The 23,182-nt window shown below is 39.4% G+C and overlaps 1 protein-coding gene across 1 annotated transcript in view; it reads left to right on the top strand.

Moving 5' to 3' along the window:
• Nucleotides 1-23,182, top strand: part of CALCR (calcitonin receptor) — a 164,959-nt gene that overhangs the window by 101,055 nt on the left and 40,722 nt on the right. The window contains exons 4-6 of the mRNA XM_085310511.1: nt 2,652-2,762; nt 11,784-11,896; nt 16,367-16,458. Coding sequence (XP_085166637.1) covers nt 2,652-2,762; nt 11,784-11,896; nt 16,367-16,458 — 316 coding nt within the window. The remainder of the gene's footprint in view (nt 1-2,651; nt 2,763-11,783; nt 11,897-16,366; nt 16,459-23,182) is intronic.

Raw genomic sequence — 23,182 nt, 5'->3', positions numbered from 1 at the left:
GGAAAAAAGTTGCTCAGATTGCTCTTTCAGTCTATAAGTACGTAATTTTTGCGTTCATGGATAGTTCCACTGGATTCCCCTTTCTTTTGCCCCTTAATCGTGTGATTAGTTCCTGAAGCATTTGCCCTGCATGAACTAATTCTCGTTAGATACGAATTCCAGGTAGTTTTCTCAAGGGAGGCTTTGTCGCAGGAGAGCAGTTATTGTAGGTCAGCGGGAACCTGACACAGCGCAGCAATTCTTGCATTCTTTGATTAGCAGCTAGATTTAAGTGATGCCATTCGGGACTGTTGTGTGCATGGCAACATGCTCTTAATTAATTTCTGTCTCAGAATGGAGATAATGGGCAGTTAGGGAATGACACTACTGAAGTCATCTTTTCACTGTATTTTCTATAAGTCACAACTAAATCCTTACTCATCCTCCAACATTTATACCTCCTAAAGTGTTGGAACTGATCAAGGGTCTAAATGTCTTGCCTGCAAATTTGAAAGAGAAGATGGGATGAGACGGAAAATTCTGATGCAAAGGACAACTGTGGGACAGTTCTTCCTGAGAAGAGACATTGGTTGAAGGGATATACCAATTACAAGGTTCTAGCACAGACAGTTGTGAAGTTTATCTCTAACTGAAGCTCCCAGAAAGGCTTGCACTGCTTTGAGACACCCTGCCCAGATGTGTCCAAATTTTTCCTGTGACCTCTGTAGCCCCTGAAGTCGCATCCTTCAGGGGCACTGCTGCATTCCCTCCCTCCCTAGCCATCCAAAATTGTAATCTTTTCAGCCAGTTGCGCACCAGTATCCTGCTCCTCATCCTTTTCTGTTTTATTGCTTACATTGGCTTATTTCCTGCACCAGTTCTGAAAATACATATCTATATCCATTTATCTACCTTGAAATACACATTCTACAATGTATAGATCAACACCAATGAWTTTTTTTTTCCTTATACGGCAAAGCAAAGGATTTAAAACAAAAGGGAGAAATTCCTGACAAGCTCACTCTGCAGTGTCTCTCAGATACAACGCTCAAGTTGCATCCATTTTCTACCTGTCTTTTTCTTTAACATTACAAAATAATCCCTAAAAGTCATTAAACTATATCTCAAAGCCAGAGAAGAATATGAGAGTGCCTGAAAGATAGATAACAAACTGCTGATATCACGATTTGTTAATGAACTGAGCATGTAGCATTAGCACTTTTAACTTGACAACGGGAAAATGTATCTGCATAAAATCTTAGCTAATAAGGAAAAAGTCTTCATAAAAATATCTTTTTTGTTATATACTAACCTGGAAAACATTAGTTTAGAATGTTTTATGCTTTCAATTTTCAATTCAAAACTCTTTTGACTTAAAATAACAGGTATCTTTTTACAGCTTTCTAAATCTGTTGTAAATATTGTTTCTAAGGAAAGCTTAAAGAAGAAGCTTATCTGAGGATAATTTAAAGGCACCAGGAGAGATTAGATGGTTATGTTTTATTAACTTTCAGTGGCTATTTAGAGCCTAACTTCCTTATGAGTCTTTCAAAAACAACTTACATGATCATAACAGCAATTCTAAAACTCCCTTGGGACCAGAGCATAAAATGCGAGATATGTTTTCTCCCTGTATTTCCCTTTGACCTGACAGTCATGATGATAAATATCTTTTCTCCAGCATAAACTGATTTAAAATGGGAAATAACAAAGTACAATTATTTTAATGTTTTACTTGACTAAATCTGCAATGAGTGGGGAAAATGCGTTACAGCAAACAGTCTTGCCGTACAATTTCAGTTAAGCAGTATGTAACTTCTCTGTAATGGGAATCAAGAATGAGCTATATAATGTATTTCTAGCATGGCAGGGAAAAATGAAATCAAGGATTTTTTTTTCCTCTCTTCATCTTTTCAGGGGCTGGGAACAACGCTAGTAAGGGACATAGCCTGGACAGCGCTGCCTTCCCTGAAGGGGCAGGACGAGGACAGGATTTACATGCCTTCCCCGGGCAACCTCAGGGGGCAGAGTTAGCCTGCTGTAGACAGCATAAAAACACCCTTTGATCTTACACCTCACTTCACTGGATCTACAGGTTTTCACAGCCACTGCAGTCTTGGCGTCACACGCTACAGCTTTAAAGACACACACTAATCTTTAGTGTTGGGCAATGCAACAAGCTTACAGGGACCAGTCTCTGCAAATGCTGTCTTTACCTGGGACAGCCCTGAAAGCTCTTCCAGCTTTGCATTTCAAAGACTTGGTCTTCAGACCTGCTGAAGAGCAGAAGGGGAAATGAAGYGTGGATGTCTGTAAGGATCCAGGCAATTCAGGCCCCCTTTACCACTAGTGCATGTAACTAGGGCTAAAAAGGTACTGGAATCAGGACCATGAATCTATAGGATTAGATCTACGTTTGAAGTTCAATTCAACTGGCTTTAAAACATTTCTTTCCGGTAAAACTAACACCATTCATTGTCATCAATTGGTCAGCAACCAGAAGAACTCTGTAGCATCTGAAGGACACTCAAAGYGTAGCAATAATAAGGTTTTTTATCGCAAAAACAAAACACTTTATTAACTGCAGATGCCACTATTCCTTGGGAGAGTAGAGCAGAATGTGTTCATGACTATTTGTTAAATTAATTGCTGAATTCCTCTTGAACGTCTAGGTCTGTTCTGTAACCGAACCTGGGATGGATGGTTGTGCTGGGATGACACACCTGCTGGAAGAATCACTGCTCAGAATTGTCCAGATTATTTTCCAGACTTTGATCCAACTGGTAGAGTATTACTTTTCATAATATTATGTTTTGAAGGAAGCCCTTCAGAACATTCATGCCATTAAATGGAAGCAAGTTTATAAAGGCATTTTTATGACATTGTGAAATCTCAGAGAGTTTGTCTGAGATGAAAACATATACATTTATAGGGTTGCAAAATTTATATATTTGAATTTTTAAAACATTTTAAATGTATTTGTTTTTGTATAAATTTTACTCTTGGATTTCTGGGATCTATTTTATGAAAATATTGACTGTTTAGTCAATGACTGTTATTTATATTGATATTGCTATCAAAACGTTTTTTAAAACAATTCTAAATTTTTCTAATGAAGAGAAAATGCTGAAAATATTATTCTATGCATGAAATGTATATCAGCATTTTCTGTCTTCTATTTTTATTCGAAAATACAGCTTTATGGAAGAAATCAAGCAGAAAAAATGCTCTTTCAGCCACAATTTCTGTTATTCATTGAATTCTTCATGCAGATACTTGCAGTCTTTCAGACTAAGAGAAATAAATCAAGAATATTTAAAAGGTCATTTAAAAATTCATTTAAATGGAAAGGGAAAAGGGGGACAGAAATACTAATAAATAAGTATGAGGAAATATTAGATACTGTTAAAACACCACAAAGCGTATTATCTGATGAAAGATATAGTTGTATGTTCCAAACCCAGGACATAKTGCTTATGGAAATGTTTCATGCTACAATRTGCTAGATCAAGCACAGATACAGTGTGTCAATTGCAAATAAAAATTATTGGAGGGGACATATAAATCTAAACATTTTCAACAAGGTTAAAACAAAATTTATGTGCCTAATTGGAAAGTAAATAGACTACTGCAGAGCTGTAAATTAATGTCTTGATTATTGAGTCCAATAGTTAAACTATTGGTTTTGGTGAGTTTTTTGCCTGTTTAGAAACAGAGGAGTTTCCATGTTGAATAAGACCCAATATGTATTTAGTTGAATGCTATTTGTAGTAGCAGTCAGATTTGTCAGTTTTTCTGRTCTTTAAAAAATCAAGCCATGGTTAGAGACTTCATGCAGCAGGTGGGATACTTCGGTATCAGTCCCAGTTTTCAAGGACTCAAATCCCCATCTTCACCTGGATGAAGGAACCTTCCCCTTTTCATTGAAAATGGGCACTGGACAGGAAAGGATTCATTGCCCCAGAAAGCRAGTGAGCAAGGCTGCGTGGGAATATGCTCGTATGGGAATACTCTGAAACCTACAGCACAATTCTTACGATAACTAACATTCCTGGCATACTTCACGAGCAATGAATCACAAATWCTTGTCTTTTGTGTCCTGATTTACTAACTGACATACTCAGTCTTGAACTCTTTTCTATACAGTACCATAGTTTCAAAAGCAGGTTGGAGAGTCTTGCCGTGGGGTCAACTTCACACGCTAATCCCTGGGGCACCCTGATGAGAGCTGAGACCCTTCGAGCTAAGGGGAGCCTTCCACCTGTGTCTCCACTCCACAAACAAATGCTTTAACTGTTAGACTATTTGCACAAAAGATGCTAGTAATAGTATTTTAAAAGAATTGGACAAATTTCATTCACTTCTCTAACAGAGGTGCCCACGTTCAGTAAAGAGTTCAAAGAGGCTCCGAAGTTATAAAGGTCTTCTTACATTCCTGGCGGAGACRCCTCTTGGATGAAGTCTACACCTTCCATTTCAGTTTATTTCCCCCATTTCACTCATTATGTCATCCTCATGTTGTCTCAAAACAAGCAGTTCTAGGTGGCAACCACTCCTCCAAGGAATAGGACAATTCAGTACAAGTCATCTGCCTTCCCTGCTTCCACGGTTTTCATTAAAAAAAAAGAAAAAGAAAAGAAAAAGAGTGGTGCTAACAGTCCTGGTTTGTGTTTAGCTCGTAGCACAAGTAAGTACTGGGCAGCTATGAAGTCCCAGAACTCTCTCCACAGCTTCTAGACCATCATCCCAGAATGAATGAGGGTAATCATAGAGCAGCTCTCCTCCTCGTTCTCAGGACACCTTTTACCAGCTCTTCTCCCCACCTTCTTATCTCCAAAGCCTTGTTCTGAGCCAGTCTCTCCATTACAACAACACTCTTCAAAGTAACACTTTAAACCATCCATAGAGAAGCACCTCACTCTTCCTATTAATGCTTATTAATGTTGAGGTCTGCTGATTGCTGATGGCTTCTTTAGGTACTTATACATATGCTGCAGAATCTGCTCTTCRCTGTGCAGGCATTCTTGTTATTCTTTCTTCTGTTTTAAAGCTTATCTATTTTTAATTTTTTTCTTTTAATTCCTGTTATCTCTATAGAGCCACTGTGTTGGGGTGGGGCAGGGTTGGGGGGGGAGTCTCTGGTAATTTCTTGCTATTTTTGCCATTGTCCTATTTAAGAATGGTATCTTCATTTGTCATATTGACACACTGACAAATACGGCCTCCCCAACCCGACACGTCTCTGCTGCTTTGTCAGCGCCTCTGTCTGCCTCCTTGCCTCCGTCCTAGCCGACTGACGCTGTTTCCGTGACACGACGGCAGCTCCTGCTTCAGCCACTTTCCTAGAGTATCTGTTAGGTGCCTGATCGTCACATGGGGACTTAATAAAGTAGGAGGAGACAAAATTGTGTGGTGACTAGAAATCTTTCAACTGCTAATGGAAGTGGCTGCCACTTAGAGGTGACCAGAAGCACAAGTTCAGCCATCCCGTGGAAAGTATGTCAGATTTTTTTATCACAAGTCATTATTTTATTTGGTAACTTATGCTTGTTAAGCAAAATACAGCTAGATTTCCATTTTAAGAAAGAGAAATTTAATCCTAAAGAACAATAGTTTTACAAGATGTAAACTGCAGTGCTGGTCAGATTTCCTTCTCACTAAGGCTCCATGGTATCGACCACCTCAACGTACGTTTCAGACATGCAATGTCTAAATGGACTTCAAAAACAAGTCTGCTTTGAACTGCACTATCTGCAGAACTAGTGCGTATCAGACCACTGACATCTAAACTGCTTTTGCGTGGAGACATGTGTAACTTTGAGTCCTAGAAAAAAGTCATTGTGAAGCTTTCCTTTTGCACTTTGATACTTACTTCATTCATAACTGGAAAAGTGAAACAGTATCAGGCAACATAAGGTCTGATCCTCCTAGCCATCTGCACCTGTGAATATTGTATAACAGATCTCCATATCCAAACCCCTGATAACATTCAGCGTCGATGCCAAGAGGAAATTCTTACAGTATGTTAGAAAGTAAATAAGGTGAAATCATATTCTGGCAAAAATGGCCCAGAAGTAAGATGAGAAAGACAGCTCCAGTGGGCTTAGTGCTCGGTCCATTTTCTGCCTGACAGCTTCACAACCAGCTTAACTTGATGTAATTCCACTTATTTCACTGAGCTTACAGTAGTTCATACAAGACAGAAATCTGAGTTCTGAAACAGGAAAGGACCACTGTAAAAATCTAGTCTGTTTAATTAACTAGGGCTTCCTACACTTCTTTTTCCCACCTGGATGCAGATCTATTCCGTGAAAGGAAATTAGTATCTTAAAGCAAATAAACATACAGAAATCCCTCTCTGCAAGTTGGGACAACTGTTGCCTTTTGTAGCAATCTCTTTCTCACAATGACCAGCATGTGCAATGTGATAATGCATAAAAACAAATCAATGTTGTGGAAGAACATAAGGAGACCTACTGGGTTAATTCCAGTGACAGCAGGAACTTCGTTGTCTCATCTATCCCTGTCTGTGAATCTCTGAGCAGGGCTGGGTTTTATATTCCCACATTCAGACATCATATACAGTTTCCCTTGAATTATATTTTATATTCATATTTTATCCAAGTTAATCTTTGGTGTAATTCCTTGGAATCTCTCAGTCATGCTGAAATTGATAGGAATTGTGTTTGATAGGACTATAGTACATAATTCATTCTGGTAATATTCTTGCTAGTAAAATAGAATGAAAATATATCGTGGATGTTATAGCCTTCTACCGAGATGGATTTGCTGGGGGTATTATGAGGTGCAGATCAGTGCCCCACACGATACACAGGCAGTTTGCTTTATGGCAGGGGAATGTTACATTACCCACTTCACTATGCAAGCTTTCTGCTCCTGGTCAGGATGAATTTGGCCCAATCTCATATAGCAATGCAGTCTAATGTACAAAATGCATTATGGTAGTCGTACCTTTTCACTTCATTTTCATTCCCTTTCTTCTTTTAGAAAAGCGTATGGTTAAGAGCAGTAACCATCCAACGTGGAGCAAGCCTGGCTGGCTCACAGGCAACTGACTCACCCAATGATCCAAGGCTGCTCTTACCAAAGCTCCATTCAGTTCACTGATTAGTTTATTTATGTCTTTAATGTCTATTACAAACTAATTGCTCGCAACTCTCCACATGGCTCCAAGAGCAAAATTTTTATGATGACAATTCAAAAACAGATCTATATGTGTATGCATAAGCAATTACATCAGAGGAGGATTGATATCTTGTTATCTCTCATGGCTGAAAATCACAGAAGTAAAGCCTTACCTTGTTACTCTGACACTGATTGGAGGGAATGAGCTCCCTTCACTCTGCAGCATGGATCATGGTTCACTCCCTACTGTCACTGCAATCTGAGGACCACCCTGGCAGCAGAGATGGCAAAGGCCCAGGCAGTATTTTTGTTCACTACTGTTCTCTTCTTGTGCCATTTTGCAGTTTCTGAAACCTTGTGTCTTCTGTAAAAAGTATCTTCAGATGTCCCATGCAGGAGAAGGGGAACACACTGAATAGTTTTTATGGATCCTTCTGGACATAGCAGCTATGACACCAAGGCTTGTGGCTACAAGGGACTGGATATAATGGACATAGACTGGTCCTTTCCTCAGCTGGCAAAATGTATAAAGCTGAGTAAAATACATAACTGGCAGGCACAGTCATTTCAGACAAGAAATCATGACCTTACACAAACCGGAAAGAGAGAGACCTTCTGGGTGCCAGCTCCATCTGACATTCCTGGCTCAGGGCAGTTAGGAAGGCCACTTTTGCAGGTATCTCCTGCTTCAGCCATCATCCTGACTGCGATCCCCCAGGTAGTGAGCCCACTCCCATGTGCCTAGTACATCCTGCGCTCCTTCCACCCACGCTATGCCTCCACACGGTGACGAGTCTGTGCTTGCAGCTGGGCTGGAGGCAGGAGGAAGCAGTGTCAGGTGCCCTGGAGCCACATGGACCTGCTAGCAGGAAGGAGTGTGCCACAGAGAGCCCTTCTCTTCCTGCCACAAAATTAGATTTTATCTGCTATGCTAAAAAGCAGTCAGCTCTGAATTTCTGCAGGTCCTATTTGGCTATCTTGAAGTGATATCATTTAGACAGTGATAAATAAAACAAATCTGTTTCTTCAGCTGGATTCTTTGTCCAGTTGCTTCTTTCTCCTTTTCCTCTTCTGTGCATTTCTATCATGCTTCTTAGCCAGCTTAATAGCTACCTTTTAAATATCATTTCTTATTCCCATGGTACACCACATGACTCTATTATACAGATTTCAGTTCTGCAGACTGAGGCATTTTAATATCACTCTTCAGTTATAGACCCCAGAGCTGAAGTTCTTTTATGGGCTCCGTTGTGTTATATCAGAGGGTTTTTTGTTTTTGAAATAATTTCTTCTAGAATATTTTACTGAAGATATAAGTAAATCAGATGTGCTACAGAAGTACCAGCAATTCCAATTCCTCGTCTGCAAAACTAAGTACTATTCAGATCTATCCAAAGAATGGCAAACAATCCAATGTCAGGTATGTGCTGAGCATGCGCTACAACAGAGGAAGACGTCTGTTAGCTACCAACATGTAACTCAACAGTAGAAAAGGTGTTGACTCTTTTAGCATCTGCTAGCTATAGAGTTGTTCTAATTGTAAAACAACCCGATTCATAGAAGTGTCATGTTTGTTTCATATTTACTGGGTTTAGATATTTGCGAAATATAAATGACTGAGTTGTTCTGTATGAAAATAYGATTCATAGAGGTACTATCAGTAGCTCAAACCCCATGCAAAATTATTATTACTTTTTAGTAATAATCTTTTTAGACATTTTAGTACACCCAAGAAACTGCCATTRTGGGGGAGATTGTTCTCATCTGGTGCCAAGATATCTCTTAAAGTGTCTGTCATTCCAGGGAACTACAGAGAGCCTGCACAACTACCTTTAAATAAATKTATAATTTAAAGTAACTAAAGTCGGGTGAGATGGATCCCACCCAACATCACAATTCCTACACTCTGAATAATGTGATACACAAGCGATCCAAGCTGATAGGGCGTAGTCACAACCTAGACGATTAGTGTCCACATAATGTTTTAATAATCTTAAAGCACATACTTCCATTTTGCCTTGGTAATAGTCTTTCCCATTCTTACACATCTGTGTATTTCTTTTGAGCTTACTACAGCTTCTTCTGTAAACTTTTTCAAAAGCCAGTTCTACTCACTAAACCCATCACATCTCAGAGTTACCCTGGGTAGAGGAGACTCAGGTACCYGAGACTGACTCTCTTTATTTATAATCTTCCAAGAGCAGAGAACAGTTTATTCTATCCTTCTTCCTGATAAAGTTCATAGAATTAACTGTCATCTTGTGAAGAAAATGTTTAAAAAGTTATACATCATGGTTAGCAAGTCTATCACAAGCCCATATTGTGACAATATCATAGTAAGAAATCAGTGGGCTGTGGCAACACAAGCAACTTCCAAACTAGGCTCAGCTATGTCTGTCTAGATTCAAGAAAAAGTATGAGGCAACAGATTTACCTCTAATTTACAGAGGCTGTATTAAGCTGAGGCAGAAAGCCTACCTAGACGTTAAAGAATAGCGATGATAGATGGCATTAGCATTATGTTCTATAGCATATTAACAAAGGCCATGCGCATTGCACAGTACATAGGATAGTAGGTACAATGTTTGTACACTGTGTTCCTTGGTAGAGTAACCATTAATCTTTATCTGTCACTGAAAACTTTTTCCATCTTCAGATAATATCTGGCAAAGAGAACAAGGGGAACATTGCTGCACAGGCAGCATAAGATTATCTCCAAGCCGAAATGATGGAAGGCTGAGATAACATGTACTGTTCCTCTCGCTGTTGATGCACGTATTGATTTTCAACAAATCCCCTCCCCCCCAAAATGATTTGAAACTCACACTAATTTCAACAGCATGCTATTTTCTGGATGACTGAGTTGTCCTTTTTTGCCATGGTGCTGTATAAAGTTTATTTCTAGTCAGAGGAAGAGAGTACAGCTTATATAAACTTCACCTTGCCCATATGATCAATAGATTTTCTTAATTGTGGTGTAAAGAGGGAATATGAATCTTACAAATTAATGGTATCATAAATCATCAGAGTTGTTTAAGAAAAATAAATGCACATCTTGAACAGAAAAAAATGCTAATGTGGTATGTATAGAACCAATGCAGTTGTAAAGATAAAATAGGTGAAGGGAAGCCAAGGTGGACTTTTTGTACTCTTAGATAAAAAGTCAAATGTGAAATACTTTGTTTTTCATAAAATAAAAAAGCTGTACCACTATCTAAGAAAACATCAACTAATTAACGTGTCTGATCTTATGCATTTCCTGCTTTTGTTACTCAGGCAAACTTTCCACGGACTCCCATGTGGCTRAGTTTGAGCAAAGGCCAAAGGAATGAGTCCAAATCTTGACAGGTGATTAGAAGTGACTGCCTGCACTTCAGCTTCCAGGGTTTCCCAGACAGAAATTTGTGCATGGCTGAGAGGACACATGTACAGCACACATCTGTGCTTCCAGACATCCCTCAGCCTAGTCAGAGCTACACGTTTCTGAAATCCTTAGAGTCCCTCTTCCACAATAAAAGGGCACGTGTGAAGAAACACGAACCTSATGAGCTATCTGTACTGCACGGCTCTAGGAAAGGCTGTCACAGCTACCTGTGGTGCAGAAGTCAGCCCCCGATGCACGCCTGGGGAGGCCAAGAACTCATCAGATTATTTAAACGGAGCCAAATGAACACTTGGGACCTATGCCAAAGCGTCCATCCATTGCGAGTGTACTTCTCCGTATGTCTGCGTGCTTTACAGTCTCAGAGCAAAGAAAAAGGGCTCCCGCTGGCCTCTGGCAGGCTTTAGCCAGCGCAGAGGTTGGGCAGGACGCTTCACCATCTGCGTTAAAGCAGTGCTACCGTGCCACTGTACCACCATTTCTCTAATTCCTAGGCTCCAGTTTATACCACTGCTTGCCACAGTTCCACCACACAGTATTTTTAACTATTGATTCAAAAGACTGTTTCAAACCACTGAAGCACTTTGCAACAATACATAACATTTGCCCCAGCTGTCTTCCAGGGCACCTCTGCACAGAGAGCGGCAGAGCACCACGTCAGGACTAGTGAGAGCTAGTTTCCCTTATGGCTTCTCCTTCGGTCAGGTATTCCCCGTAACACATGAAACCCTGCTACAAGATTCAGTCTGTCTGTGTCTGTGTAGTGAGAGCAGTGTCTTCTTGTGAGTGAAAAAAAAAAACATTTGAAATCAAAACCTTTTGATTTACATGCTAGCAAGTGCATGCATCCATTTTCCAATGTTAATATTGTAGACTGCCATGAAAACTGAAGATATGCAGAAACCACTGTGTTTCACGTGTACACCTTGTACAGGGTCTGTGTCTGAGCTTACCATTACTTCTTCCATAAACAGTTTTAACAGGTGCTTTAAATTAATTATCACAGAAATAATTGCTTCTGATTGAAGGCTGATAGTTATGCTCCACTGCATTCATTCAAGACCAAAGGAGACAGATAAAAAACAAGGATACTGACGGATAAATCTCTGTGAGGAAAAAAAGAAACCAGAAAATATATATTAATTGGACAAGCTGAAAATCCTTTGGATTTTGTTACACAGGCATTTTATTTCCAAACATGTTGTTTATTTTTGATGAATGCTTAAAAGCATAATATGCACATGCTAAAATAACTATTATTGCATTTTATCTTCAGAAAGGGCTTCAAAATATTGTGATGAAACTGGAAACTGGTTCAGACATCCTGAGAGCAACCGAACTTGGTCCAACTATACTCTGTGCAACTCTTTCACGTCTGAAAAACTGAAGGTATGCTACAGTTACGAAGACAGTGATCATCTGAGAATGGTTTGGGGCTGGGTTAGCAGCAGGATACATATCAATGAGGTCAGAATAGTCCTTAGCATTCAGCTTTCTTTGTTGCACAAGAATTTAATAGCGTTGTCCTGGAGATGCTAACTTATTAAAATTATTTGATGAATATTCAAACCTAAATATGGGTTTGCTTCAGGTAATTTCGTAGCAATTCATATGACCAGTGTTGCAGGATTTTTCAAATGCATTTTTAATTACTGTCATTTTCCCTGATTGTTCCACAGTTATAAAGTGATCCTTTACAATTTCATTTTGGCTTTCTGTAACAAGCATCTCCCAAGCTGTTGATGCCTTCTCTGCAGGTTTACAGATTTTAATATCATTTTAAAATCACTTTTTATAAGCAAAGAGTATCACTCTATCTTCACTCCCTTTGAAAAAAAAATATTTATGAAGATACTATTATGGCAGAAATCGTACAAGCCTGAACACATTTAACTTTAACAGTTTGATTGAAGTCAATGAGGTTACTTACACTACTAAATTAAGTATTTGCATCGATATTTCCAAAATCAAATTGCTCAGCTGAAAGAGGAGAACTAAGTATAAAAGCACCAAAAGAAACAAGGAGAGAGAAATCTGAGAAAAGCTTTGAAAAATTAAGTTATGGAAGCTTATGAAAATAAACATATTTCTCAAATGTGAATGGAGCTCCAGGAAAATCTGATTACAGATTCATGACAGAATAATTTGTGGCTCTTTGGAATTGTGAAAGGAAAAGAGTAAGAAAGTGATTTAATTTGGAGTTTGTGTTGGAGGATCTTTATTTACCCAGCCAAAAAGCAGTCTATGGTTATATTTAGTAATGATCCAGCTTGAAGCGCCTTGGAAAAGGGTAATGGACTAGATGGGAGGTAAATTCTAAAAGTTTTTGTGGCATGAAAAACTATTGTGGTAAAATAGGGCTCACCTGTGTAACCAGGAGAGAATAATAGTAACAATCTGAGATCACAAAGGCATTAAATGGAAACACCATAAAAATATATTTTTTCCAGATGTTGGCCCATGTGGGGATGCAAAAAATGTAGTTCTGTTACCTATTATCCATGCCTTCCAGAAGAAGAATTTTGAACATCTTTCAAGCAAAGTGGAGATAGAACACAAGGGAAAATTATACGTACATTGAGATTTTTCTGAAATAAAAAATAATGGAAAAAGCAGAAAGAATCTRACTTTACAGTAATGCCAACTTGGATTATGACCTTTAATTCAAGCTTTCAAAAACCAGGAGTATGCTTTATTTCTAGGGTATTTCCATGTACCTACAGACAATTTAATTAACTAAGTAGGATGCATTTCTATTGGAGAATTCTCTTTTCTCAAGTGAAGAATTTGAGGGCAAAAAGGAACATTTGAATGTTTCTTTTAGACATTTTCCGAGTCCAAGATGAAAAAAGCYGCATGAATTGTAAAAAAATTGGTGAATCAGCATGTTATAAAACCTATATGGCAGAAGAGATATGACAGATTGATTTTTCCTACTAACTTCAAACAAGTAATAATGTCAGCTCCTGCATAAAAAATCAATATGCTCTATTTGTGAGATAGATCATTTAAAAAAACATATTGCAGCCAGTTCTTAAAAGTGCAATGATATACCATGTTTTTTGTTATCTSACAATTCAGTTCATTCTGATCTGCCTTCATTATTATTTTTGGAAAACTTTTTTGAAGCTTACAATAGTAAGTTTATATGGAGTAGTCAAAAAAATGCTGTTKCTGAGCCCCAGGTATCCATTTAAAATGATTTAGCAGTTGTGTGATGAAAGACAGATAGTTTGAATAGCTGTAAGTCGTCTGTGGTGCACACACACATACACCTGCATGGAGCTACCCAGAATCCTTTCCTACTTTATAGCTGTTTCAGGCAACACAAAGCAAAAAGATTATAAACAACTGGTGTCCAAATAAAATTCAGCCTTGGAATTTTATTCAATTTAATAGAGTGAAAAAACATGGAAATCATTTTTTATGCAATGAAAGAAATGTCACGTGCACGTGTGTACAAGCCTCTCCTGCTACTCCATATTTGGAAAGTTGTCTTGTCTTCCCTGCAGTCTGGTTGACTCTTCCTGCAGCTGCTGGTGCTGTCAGAACAGCTTGTCAAGCATTTGCACTCAGAGATATGGTTAGTCACTGCAGAAGGAAACTAGGAACCTTAGAGTTTTTCCAACCGGTATTCATGGATTTCCATAAYTTTGGGAATGGTATTTATATTCGTGTCCACTCTACAAGCTAGAATGGTGTAAATGTGACTTCAGTGTAAATATAAATCAGGCCACCACATCATCTACATTAATGAGAGCAGGAGCTGATTCCGAAGTTGTAAAATGGCAAAAGAACAAACTAGAAGCTTTACATCTGTGCTAAGAAGAATGGTTTTCTTTTCTGAATTTTATTCATCCTTGTTTCCAACTGAAAGTTTAACATGAGCTGGAATCTGCAAAAGAGCGTGACCAGCAAAATCAGGACTATAGAAGCCAATTAGAAGTTAGCCAGATATTAACTGAAGATGTCTGAACTGAAAGAACTGCATGAAACATGCCTTCTCCCTTTATTCTTCACACTTTGCTAAAGACTCACAAAAGAAGCGAAGGAGGAGGAATATAGAAACAGTGCTTAAAATGCTGCAATGGTACTTGTGAGCTTTTCGGGGAGGAGGGTGGTCCTAAAAGGATTCATCTGATCATTGAAAAGAAAAATTACTCATGCGTAACACAAGAAAAATGAATGAAATTGATCTAACAAAATAAACCCAGCAGAGTAGCTAAGACCTGCTATCTGGTAGTCTCTTCACTACAGGCTGATAATATATTAGCACTCTCAGAAAAGAAGAAAATGGCAAAGCCTGGCATGCCATTAGCCTCCTGCAGTTTTCTGAAGCTGGATGATGCTTAAGAGCTCGGCTGAGGCCAAAATACAACATTTAAATACCGCAGCATTCTGCAGTTGAGGTGCTGTCCTGCGATTTTATTTCACTGTTGGCATATAAAATATGGATAGGCTTATCTTGGATTTCAGTGATATTAGTTAAAGTCTGATTCTCTGTTTATGCATAACAGTTTTACAGCAATGTAAGACTTATTAGCTAGTTGCCCTCCACAGAATCATAGAATTATAGAATCAGTAAGGTTGGAAGGGAYCTCTGGAGATCATCTAGTCCAACCTCCCCGCTCAGCAAGGTCACCTAGAGCGTGTTAGACAGGGTTGCATCCAGGCAGGCCTTGAATATCTCCAGCTAGGTTTGGATTAGTCTCAAAAACAGAATTTGTCACAGGGTCTGTTGTTCTAGTGTAGTAGAAGCTGCACAATAGTTTTCAGTCTCTGTTGCTTTCATGAGTTTGTGGGCCTCAGCCACAAGCCCCCTCTAATTTCTGCTTTCCAAATGGGAGAATACCAGCATTTATAGCCACTCACCGTAATGCAGCTGCTCCACCCCCCTAATTAATTTAGTCATCTTCTTTGCACTTTGTCCAGCTTCACTCTGTCCTTCTTAAGGTGTAGAGATCAGAAATACACAAGCATTTGTGATATGGGAGTGCCAAGTTTTAAATAGTGGCAAAATGTTGTTCTACTCTCAGTACCTTTCCTGATTATGTCCAGCATCTTGTTGACCTTTTGGCTGTCACTATATGTTGAGCCAATGATTCAAAACTGTCCAGGATGACAATGTAATCTCTTCCTGAGTTTTAGCTCTCATTTCTGAGTTCAGCATTGGTTCAAATTATTTGTCCCTAGATGTATTACCCCACATTCATCCATTTTGAAGTTCATATGGCACTTTAAGGTCATTTAGTTTTTTGAGGCCTTTCTGAATTCCTTCCCTATTATCTGGAAGAACTAAGAAACTCAAAGATTTCTCTGCATTCTCCTCTCACGGGTCATTGAGGAAGATTATCATTAAAATGTTGAAAAAAAAATAGCCTTAATGCCAGTCGCAGAGGCACCTCACTGCTGACTGATCTCCATCTCAAAATAACCATTAAGATTTCTTCCTGCTTAAGCAGCTTTCAGACCATAAAATGACCTGACAACCTGTTTTCTCTAATATTTTTTTGGTGTGGAATCTTATCAAGGGCTATTTTGAAAATCCACATAAGTTATGTCCGCTGTGCTGTCTTAGAGCTCTGGAAAGTTAGCGAGGCGCAGAGTTAATGGGAATCTTGTCAGTGGCTTCAGTGCACAAGACAGCAGAAACAGATCAACTTATGTAAGAAACACTTATCTGTAAACCTCGACTGATGCTTTTTAACATATTASTGGCATTTCAAATGTATTGCAAAAGAACCTTTGAAAGTAAAGAAATGCAAAACAGAAAGTTGATTTTGTAGACTGTTCCTCAATGAGACATAAACGAGTGCCTGCAAATTGTTCATGTTTCCTTTTCTTTCTGTTAAATTGCAGATGGCGTTCATACTTTATTATATGGCAATCGTTGGCCATGCTTTGTCTATAACATCCCTGTTGATTTCCTTGGCAATTTTCTTCTATTTCAAGTAAGTGTTTTTTATATACACTCCTCTTTCCCTGAGGGATCTTAAGTGTTAAGCGAAGAAAAGCTTGGAAGGGGACATGGCAGTGAGAAGTAGCTCTTCTCAGTACTTTTTTATATAATCCTGGTAACATAGCCTTATCACAGGGTCACCTCACCAAAGGGACATCTCTCTGTGGTGTGTAGCCAAGAGCATGCTGTAACACTTATCAAGACTAACATAAAAGTGAGAAATGGTGTGACTGGGRATTCAGCAAGCTTCCTTCATTTACCAGCTGCCTGTAGATCCTGGGAAGGTTCAGCCAGCTACTGCAATGTCAAATGATGGTGAGGGCAGAAGTTTGGAGCCCGTTGCTCCCTGAGGGTGAGACGAGACTATTGTGGGATGGGAATATTCACGTCCATTACCAAAAGACTGAGGAGGCATGTCCAAGATTCAGCAGTAAGGGCTGAATGTGACACCTAGTACGTAGCCTACTGTCATCATTAGGGGGAAATAAATGATGTTTTGTATGAGAACTTTAAAGGAGGGTGAATTCTCCTATATTCACCAAAAATATTTGCAACTACTGTACAAAAACTGAACGAGAGCATTTAAATCTTAACCTTAGAGAGCCTGCTGCACACTATTTATCAGAATGTGTCTGCAGTGAAGAAGCAGAGAGAGCCCAGTTTTGCCCTCAGACATATAGTCACAGGTTCAATTGCAATTAGTAGTGACGGGCTTTCAGGGAATGGCCTTCTGTTTCCGGCTCAGGGAAACAGTAAGTACTAAAAAGTAACAATGCACCACATTGCTAACAGATCTTAAATCTTAATCACTTCTTTTTTTTTTTTTTTTTTTCCAAATCACATGAAAAAGTCATATATTTAAATCATACTCTAGCCACAGAGGATTTCTCAGTGCCAGTCACGGTAAATACATCTGTATGTTAGATGAAAGAGGGAGTTTACTATGGCAAAAACATTCAAGAATAACCACTTGGCAAAGCCCTGAGCTATTGCACACAGAGAGCTAGGAGGACTTGGATAAAGTGTATACTCCTTGTAGCTCTTAGGTAATCTTTTTGTGGCATTGCACTTTCATTACACCACTGTAAACTGTAAACTTCCAGGACTGATAGCAAGCTTCAGAAACTGGTGTTGTCATATCCATTTACAGATATTCTGATGCAACCAAATGATAAAGACAGGATTTTTTTAAACCTGGTAAAATGACCCAGGTGGGATGGTGTAGTCTTGCTGATTTCAGCAAAGGTACATCAGTTATCTGCAATCAGAGGGCCAGATATTCACTTCATGACCAAAGATAGGGAAAATGCTCACCAGCTGTAGAGGTTTGGAGATTGTAATGTAGCCTACCTGTAAGAAATTGTTTCAAGTTAAGATTGTTGATTATGCCAGAATACAGATATGCCCACCTGYGGATGACAAACTATTGTGTCATTCTTAATATGCCTAGTCCTGCGAAGTGTTTGGAAAATGAYTTTAAAGCAGCCATGGAGGTTGTTGTGAAAGATTTGTTCAAAAAGGTGAGGCAGAAAATAGTGGGCTGAGGAAGAAAAAGTAGTTAATCAGGGATAAAGTGGGCAACAGGTGATTTTGGAATGTAATGATAAAAATAGTTTCAAGTATAAGAGGAAAGTTAGTTCAGTTAAACAGGGACTAGCTCACTCTTGGTGGCAGTCATTTGAAACTTTTGATTAGAGGAATAATGGCTACAGAGAGCTAAAGATTCTTTTTTTTTAGACAGATACTCCATGTAAATCAGCATCTTGCTTAATGCTTTGGTGTTAGGCTAATTTACACTAGTTAAGATTTTGGCTTTGTGTCTTTAATGGGCAAAATAATAGAAATATACATATTCACGAATAAAATTAGGTCTGAATTTGCACRTTCTTATTCCACTGTAACATGACTAAATAGTTTCAGGTCATGAAACCAAATAATCCGAAACTAGAGGGATTCAATTAATTAGCACGGAGGCTGTGGAGGTACTTTTACTTCTTAAGTAATTAAAATTAGAGAGCAGATATAAAGAAAGCTGAGAGGGTAGAAAACAWAGTGCTCCGAGGATGGAAAAATGTTTGGTGCTTCAGGGATGACAGACCACTGAAGAAACTTTGTTACAGGTCAGGATTTCTTCCTCACACAAAGAAAGTAAATTGTGCAGAAACCAGAATAAGTGGTTTTAATGTTTTTGTTTTCTAGAGAAAGCTATATTCACCATAGCAGGCCTTAATTTCCAGGCACAGCCTGATCCTGTAAGAAGGTGCTTTGTGTGTGTTATCTCCTCTCACTATCTCCAATGCAGGTCAGATTATTGCAGTCMGACTATTGCAGTAGTACTAAGCACCTATGTGATCATCAACCGGATCGAGCCTTGATGAGGGAGCACCTCCTACACAAGGGCAATRGGCTACTGAATTCCATTCCCATCTATGTAGAAGGTGAAGAGCATGAAAGCACAGCCAGAGAAATGTTTTAAGAAACCTGGGAAGAGTTTAATCTGATCTGAAATCTTATACCCACAATTAAGAGCTGTATGGAACAGGAGAGACRGGATCTGGTTAAGCCAGATATCCAGAATGATCCCAGCAGGTGATTATATCCTACTGAGACCTTGCAGCTAGGCAGGTGGGCACCAGGGTGTCTGACTCGCTCCTTGGCCCGAGTCATGGGCAATTCACAAGCCTGGCCATTCCCAAACTGTGCCAAAAGACTCATCTCTGCAACAGGCTTCCTGACAGGCACACAACTCCTCCTCCTCTCTCTCCTGCTCCGCTTCTCCTTTCCCTTCCATGACTAATCCCTGACACAAAGATTACAGGAAGAAGTAGAGAAAGGAATTAAAATAAAGTACTGCAAAATGGGAGGATGAAGAGRAAACCAAACTAAGATCATAAGAAAATGAGAATCAAGCCATATGGGAGCAAGCCTGATGATACATTCAATTGTTTTCTATCATCTGGATATGACAGTGATGGATTATTTGACCTTCATTAGAAGGTAGGATGTCAATGAGATGGTCAATTAGGTTTCAGAGCTGTACAATACAGCCTTTGACKGTAGAGGCAAGAGCTACAGAGGCTGCTGCCTCAGAATGTGAGAGAAAACTCTTCCCACGTATAACAAGTCTTTCCTGGCAGAGATTTATTTTCTTTTTAGTTTTGAGTATAAAGATTCATAATGATCTAGTATCACAGATGTTGCAGTACTTTCAGAAGTGAGTACTGTATCAGTAGTGACTAGCTGTATTAAGCAATACTAATTCGTAACAGGAGRCAGAATATTCGTAAAGTGGAGTCTCTAATGGTTACATGCGTCATATTATCATTGTGATCTTTTTATAATTTTTATTTTTATAATTACCATCTAAGACCCTATTATCTTATATGATAAAACATAAAATTAAAAAAGGATTCCTGGCACTAATTCATTTCCAGCTGAATTATTAAAACAAAGACATTTGGATGCAGACAGATGGGGAGTACAATATAACTAGACTTGCCAGAGTAGTGGGTGGTGGTGTCAACATACCTCCAGTCTAATTGTTGCCAAAGTTTATAAAGGCATTTGAAGAAGGATAATGAAGATAGTTTTTTGGATGTTTTGGGTGAGTTTTCCCCAGGGATAAGGAAGAGCATGGTAGAAAGCCTGAAAATAATTGTTTGAAAACTAAACAAAAGGCTAGAGGATGGAAAATAACTGACTGAGAGTGAAAATCAGTATTGTGGATATTCATGAGTGAGAAGTGATGACAGATTCACAGAGCAGATATATGAAGAAAATACTGCCAATAATGCCAAAATTTCCTTGGAAGTCAATATATGTGAAATAGAGAAATGAAGTTAGGCATTAAAAAAGCAGGGAGATTCTGGAAATATATAGGAGGAGCTATATCTTTCAAACAAGACAKAGGAGACTCTGAAAGTCTGAGATACAATACATAGTGGCATAGTGACACAGAGAAAGCCACAAGGGCTTTCTCTGTGTTTTAGACCCAGGTAATGGGCCTGGTGATGTCTTGTTGCATACTGATTAATAAAGCACCGTAGAAAACATACAGAAAGATGGGTAGAGAGTGAGGAGGATCCTTCAAGGATGCAGGAGTGATTAATGAGGCAGGAAGAGGCAAGAAGGGAGCCAAGAGAGGTTGGACAAGGAGAAAATCACAGCTGATTGTCAAAAGTAGCAGAGGGACTGAATAGAGTAAAGGTTTGACTTTTGCAAGGAAGAGAGTATCACAAACTCGTAAGAGCAGTTTCATGTATAGAGCAAGAAGAAGAAGGGAGACCGGAAAGACTGGAACCAGGGAAGAGGATCACCAGGCAGCAGTTGCAGGCAATTTGTTGAATGAGCTAAGGGGGGAACAGGAGAAGAAACATAAAAGGAAGGAAGGAAACTGGAGATAAGCTGGGCCGTGGATGTAGATACAAAATTAGAAAACGTAAAGTAAGTTTCTATTATAAGGGGACATCTTGAGAAGAGAGAGAGAGATGTTAAAGAGAAGGCTGAGGAATTGAATGGGATGGGGTAAGATGGGCTCACAAAAGTAAGTGGGAAGATTAGACAAGGAGAGTGCATGTAGGCTATTCCATATCTGCAATAGAGATATACTTGCAGAAAGAAATAGAGAGGAGAGAGAAGTCAATGACATGGGAAGGTCAAATTAATTTTAATTGTTGGTTTTCCAGGGGATGAAAAAGGTGCAACCCTGTGCCCAGAAAGATGGAGAGGTAGAGGGAAAAGATAGACTGAGAAATAAAAGTAGGTGTAAAGATAGCTTGGGCTGGAGCTAAGGGATTAAAGAGGTAGAATTGTTTACCTGGGAGATAACAGAAATGAGGGAAAAGTGAATAATTTTATAATGGGAGAATTCAGATTTGCCAAAGGATTTCCACCAGAAAAGTAGAACTCAAACAAAAGCAGTCAATATTGAAGGATAGTGAAATTGGGGAGCTGGCAGGGTAGACTTTGAAGTAGGAGAATGAGGAAGGATAAATGGGAAGAAAGCAGAAGGAGAATCAGCAACCGAACATCTCAGCAGGATTAGTCTGAACATAATTGATGGACTGGGAGGGGCAAGTAAGAAGATACGCGGAAAAGAAGAGAGGCTGTAAGAGAAGGAACTGCAGCAGGCGGAGCAGAGGGAAGACTCTTATCTCAGTGTGGACCAAGTCAGGCAGGTGCCTTTGCCATTTTGATGACAAACAATGAGGGTCAAATGAAAGAGCGAGATATGGAAATAGGCACTTAATGAGTCTGATGTGTCCTTAACATAAAAGCTTGAGTCAGGGAAAAAAAGTAGGAGATACTGACGAAAGCGGCCGAGCAATCCAGGAGTAACACTAGGAGAGGAAGACAGGCAGGGAAAGGAATCTGGACAGCAGATGATGGCAACACATAGGAAAACTCTGTCCRATTTAATAGAGAAATAAGCTTAAGAAGAGCCTGGAGGAGCAGTGATGAATAACAAGAGTAAGGCAGCACACATACATGGTAAAGACTGTCACAAAATACAGTCTCACTATACCAATGCTCACATGGAAAGGCAGCTGGAGAGTCAAGGGTCTGTCTCTGTGGCCAGGAGCTGAAGAGACCCCTGTAACTGATGAAGTTCTAATTTCTTAGGGATGCATGGGAGCTGCCAGAAGAGCAAGAAAAAGRCAGGAGGACAATGGGCACATAGTAGTGTTCCAAGACAGGTGGGATAAGTAGTGTAGGCGGAGTATGATGATGGAGATCTAGGGAGAAAGGAAGTGCCAGGAATGGACAAATATCACCTGAARAGCAGAAAAAGAACATAAGTATGGATTTGTGCTGCGGTGAAATGCAGCAGGAGTAAGCATGAGAACACTGTAGGAGCAGTCAGTCCAGAAAAAGGTCTGTTCGGTCTGGTATCCCATCCTACATGGATCAGAGTGAAGGTGCACCTAGCCCTACATCTGGTGCCCAAAAATTACCAGTAGCAGATGCTAAAGGAATAACATAAAATCAGGGCATGTATAAAGTATTCATCCTCCTAGCAAGTGACCAGCATCCGACAGACATCCTGAACCAAAGAGAGACTCTTGGTAATTAAGGAGATCAACAAAAACGATAAGCATTGCAGGATCAAGATGTGACCAGCAGGATGGTATAAAGCTAGAGGAAGAACTGCCTTCAGTGACTCAGAAGAAAAGTGTGAGGAGAACCAAGAATAAATGGCAGATGACCAAGGAACTAGAAAGGAAAAGAAAAAAAAAAGGATAAACAAACATAAAAGAAGGTAGCTGGTTAGATTGGTTTTGGTAGCTTTTTTAGATGGAGAGTGCGTTCTGCGTTAACCTGCATACACCCAGCAACAGAAAGTCACAGCAGCAGCCAATTCCAGACTGTAAAAGACTCCTAAGTGCACAGGGTGAGGTTTTTCTCAGTGAGGCAGTGATATTTGCTCTTCCCAGCTGTTCTTTTACCTGCCATTTTGCCTGCTTGCTCCCAGTGATTGCTAAATGTAGACATCACGACATGATCTCACAGCTCCGTGAYTGCTTTTCTGCAGTCACCTCCTGACAGCCCCAGGCTGAGCTCGCGGGCGTGGAGCACTGCAGAGGCGTTCTCTGTATCACAGAAGCAGCCAAAGGGGTGGCATTAGGATTCAAGTATGAATTAGAAAAGGGAGACAGTTCAGGTTTGAAACTACAGCCATGATTTAGTTGGACAAGAATTCTTTGAACATCTCTTAT

Source organism: Rhea americana, unplaced genomic scaffold, assembly GCF_003343005.1.
Source record: "Rhea americana isolate MKP2758 unplaced genomic scaffold, rheAme1 scaffold_32, whole genome shotgun sequence".
In the NCBI taxonomy this organism is placed as follows: domain Eukaryota; kingdom Metazoa; phylum Chordata; class Aves; order Rheiformes; family Rheidae; genus Rhea; species Rhea americana.
The sequence above is the reverse complement of the archived record's forward strand: the minus strand, read 5'-3'. Positions and strand labels throughout refer to the sequence as shown.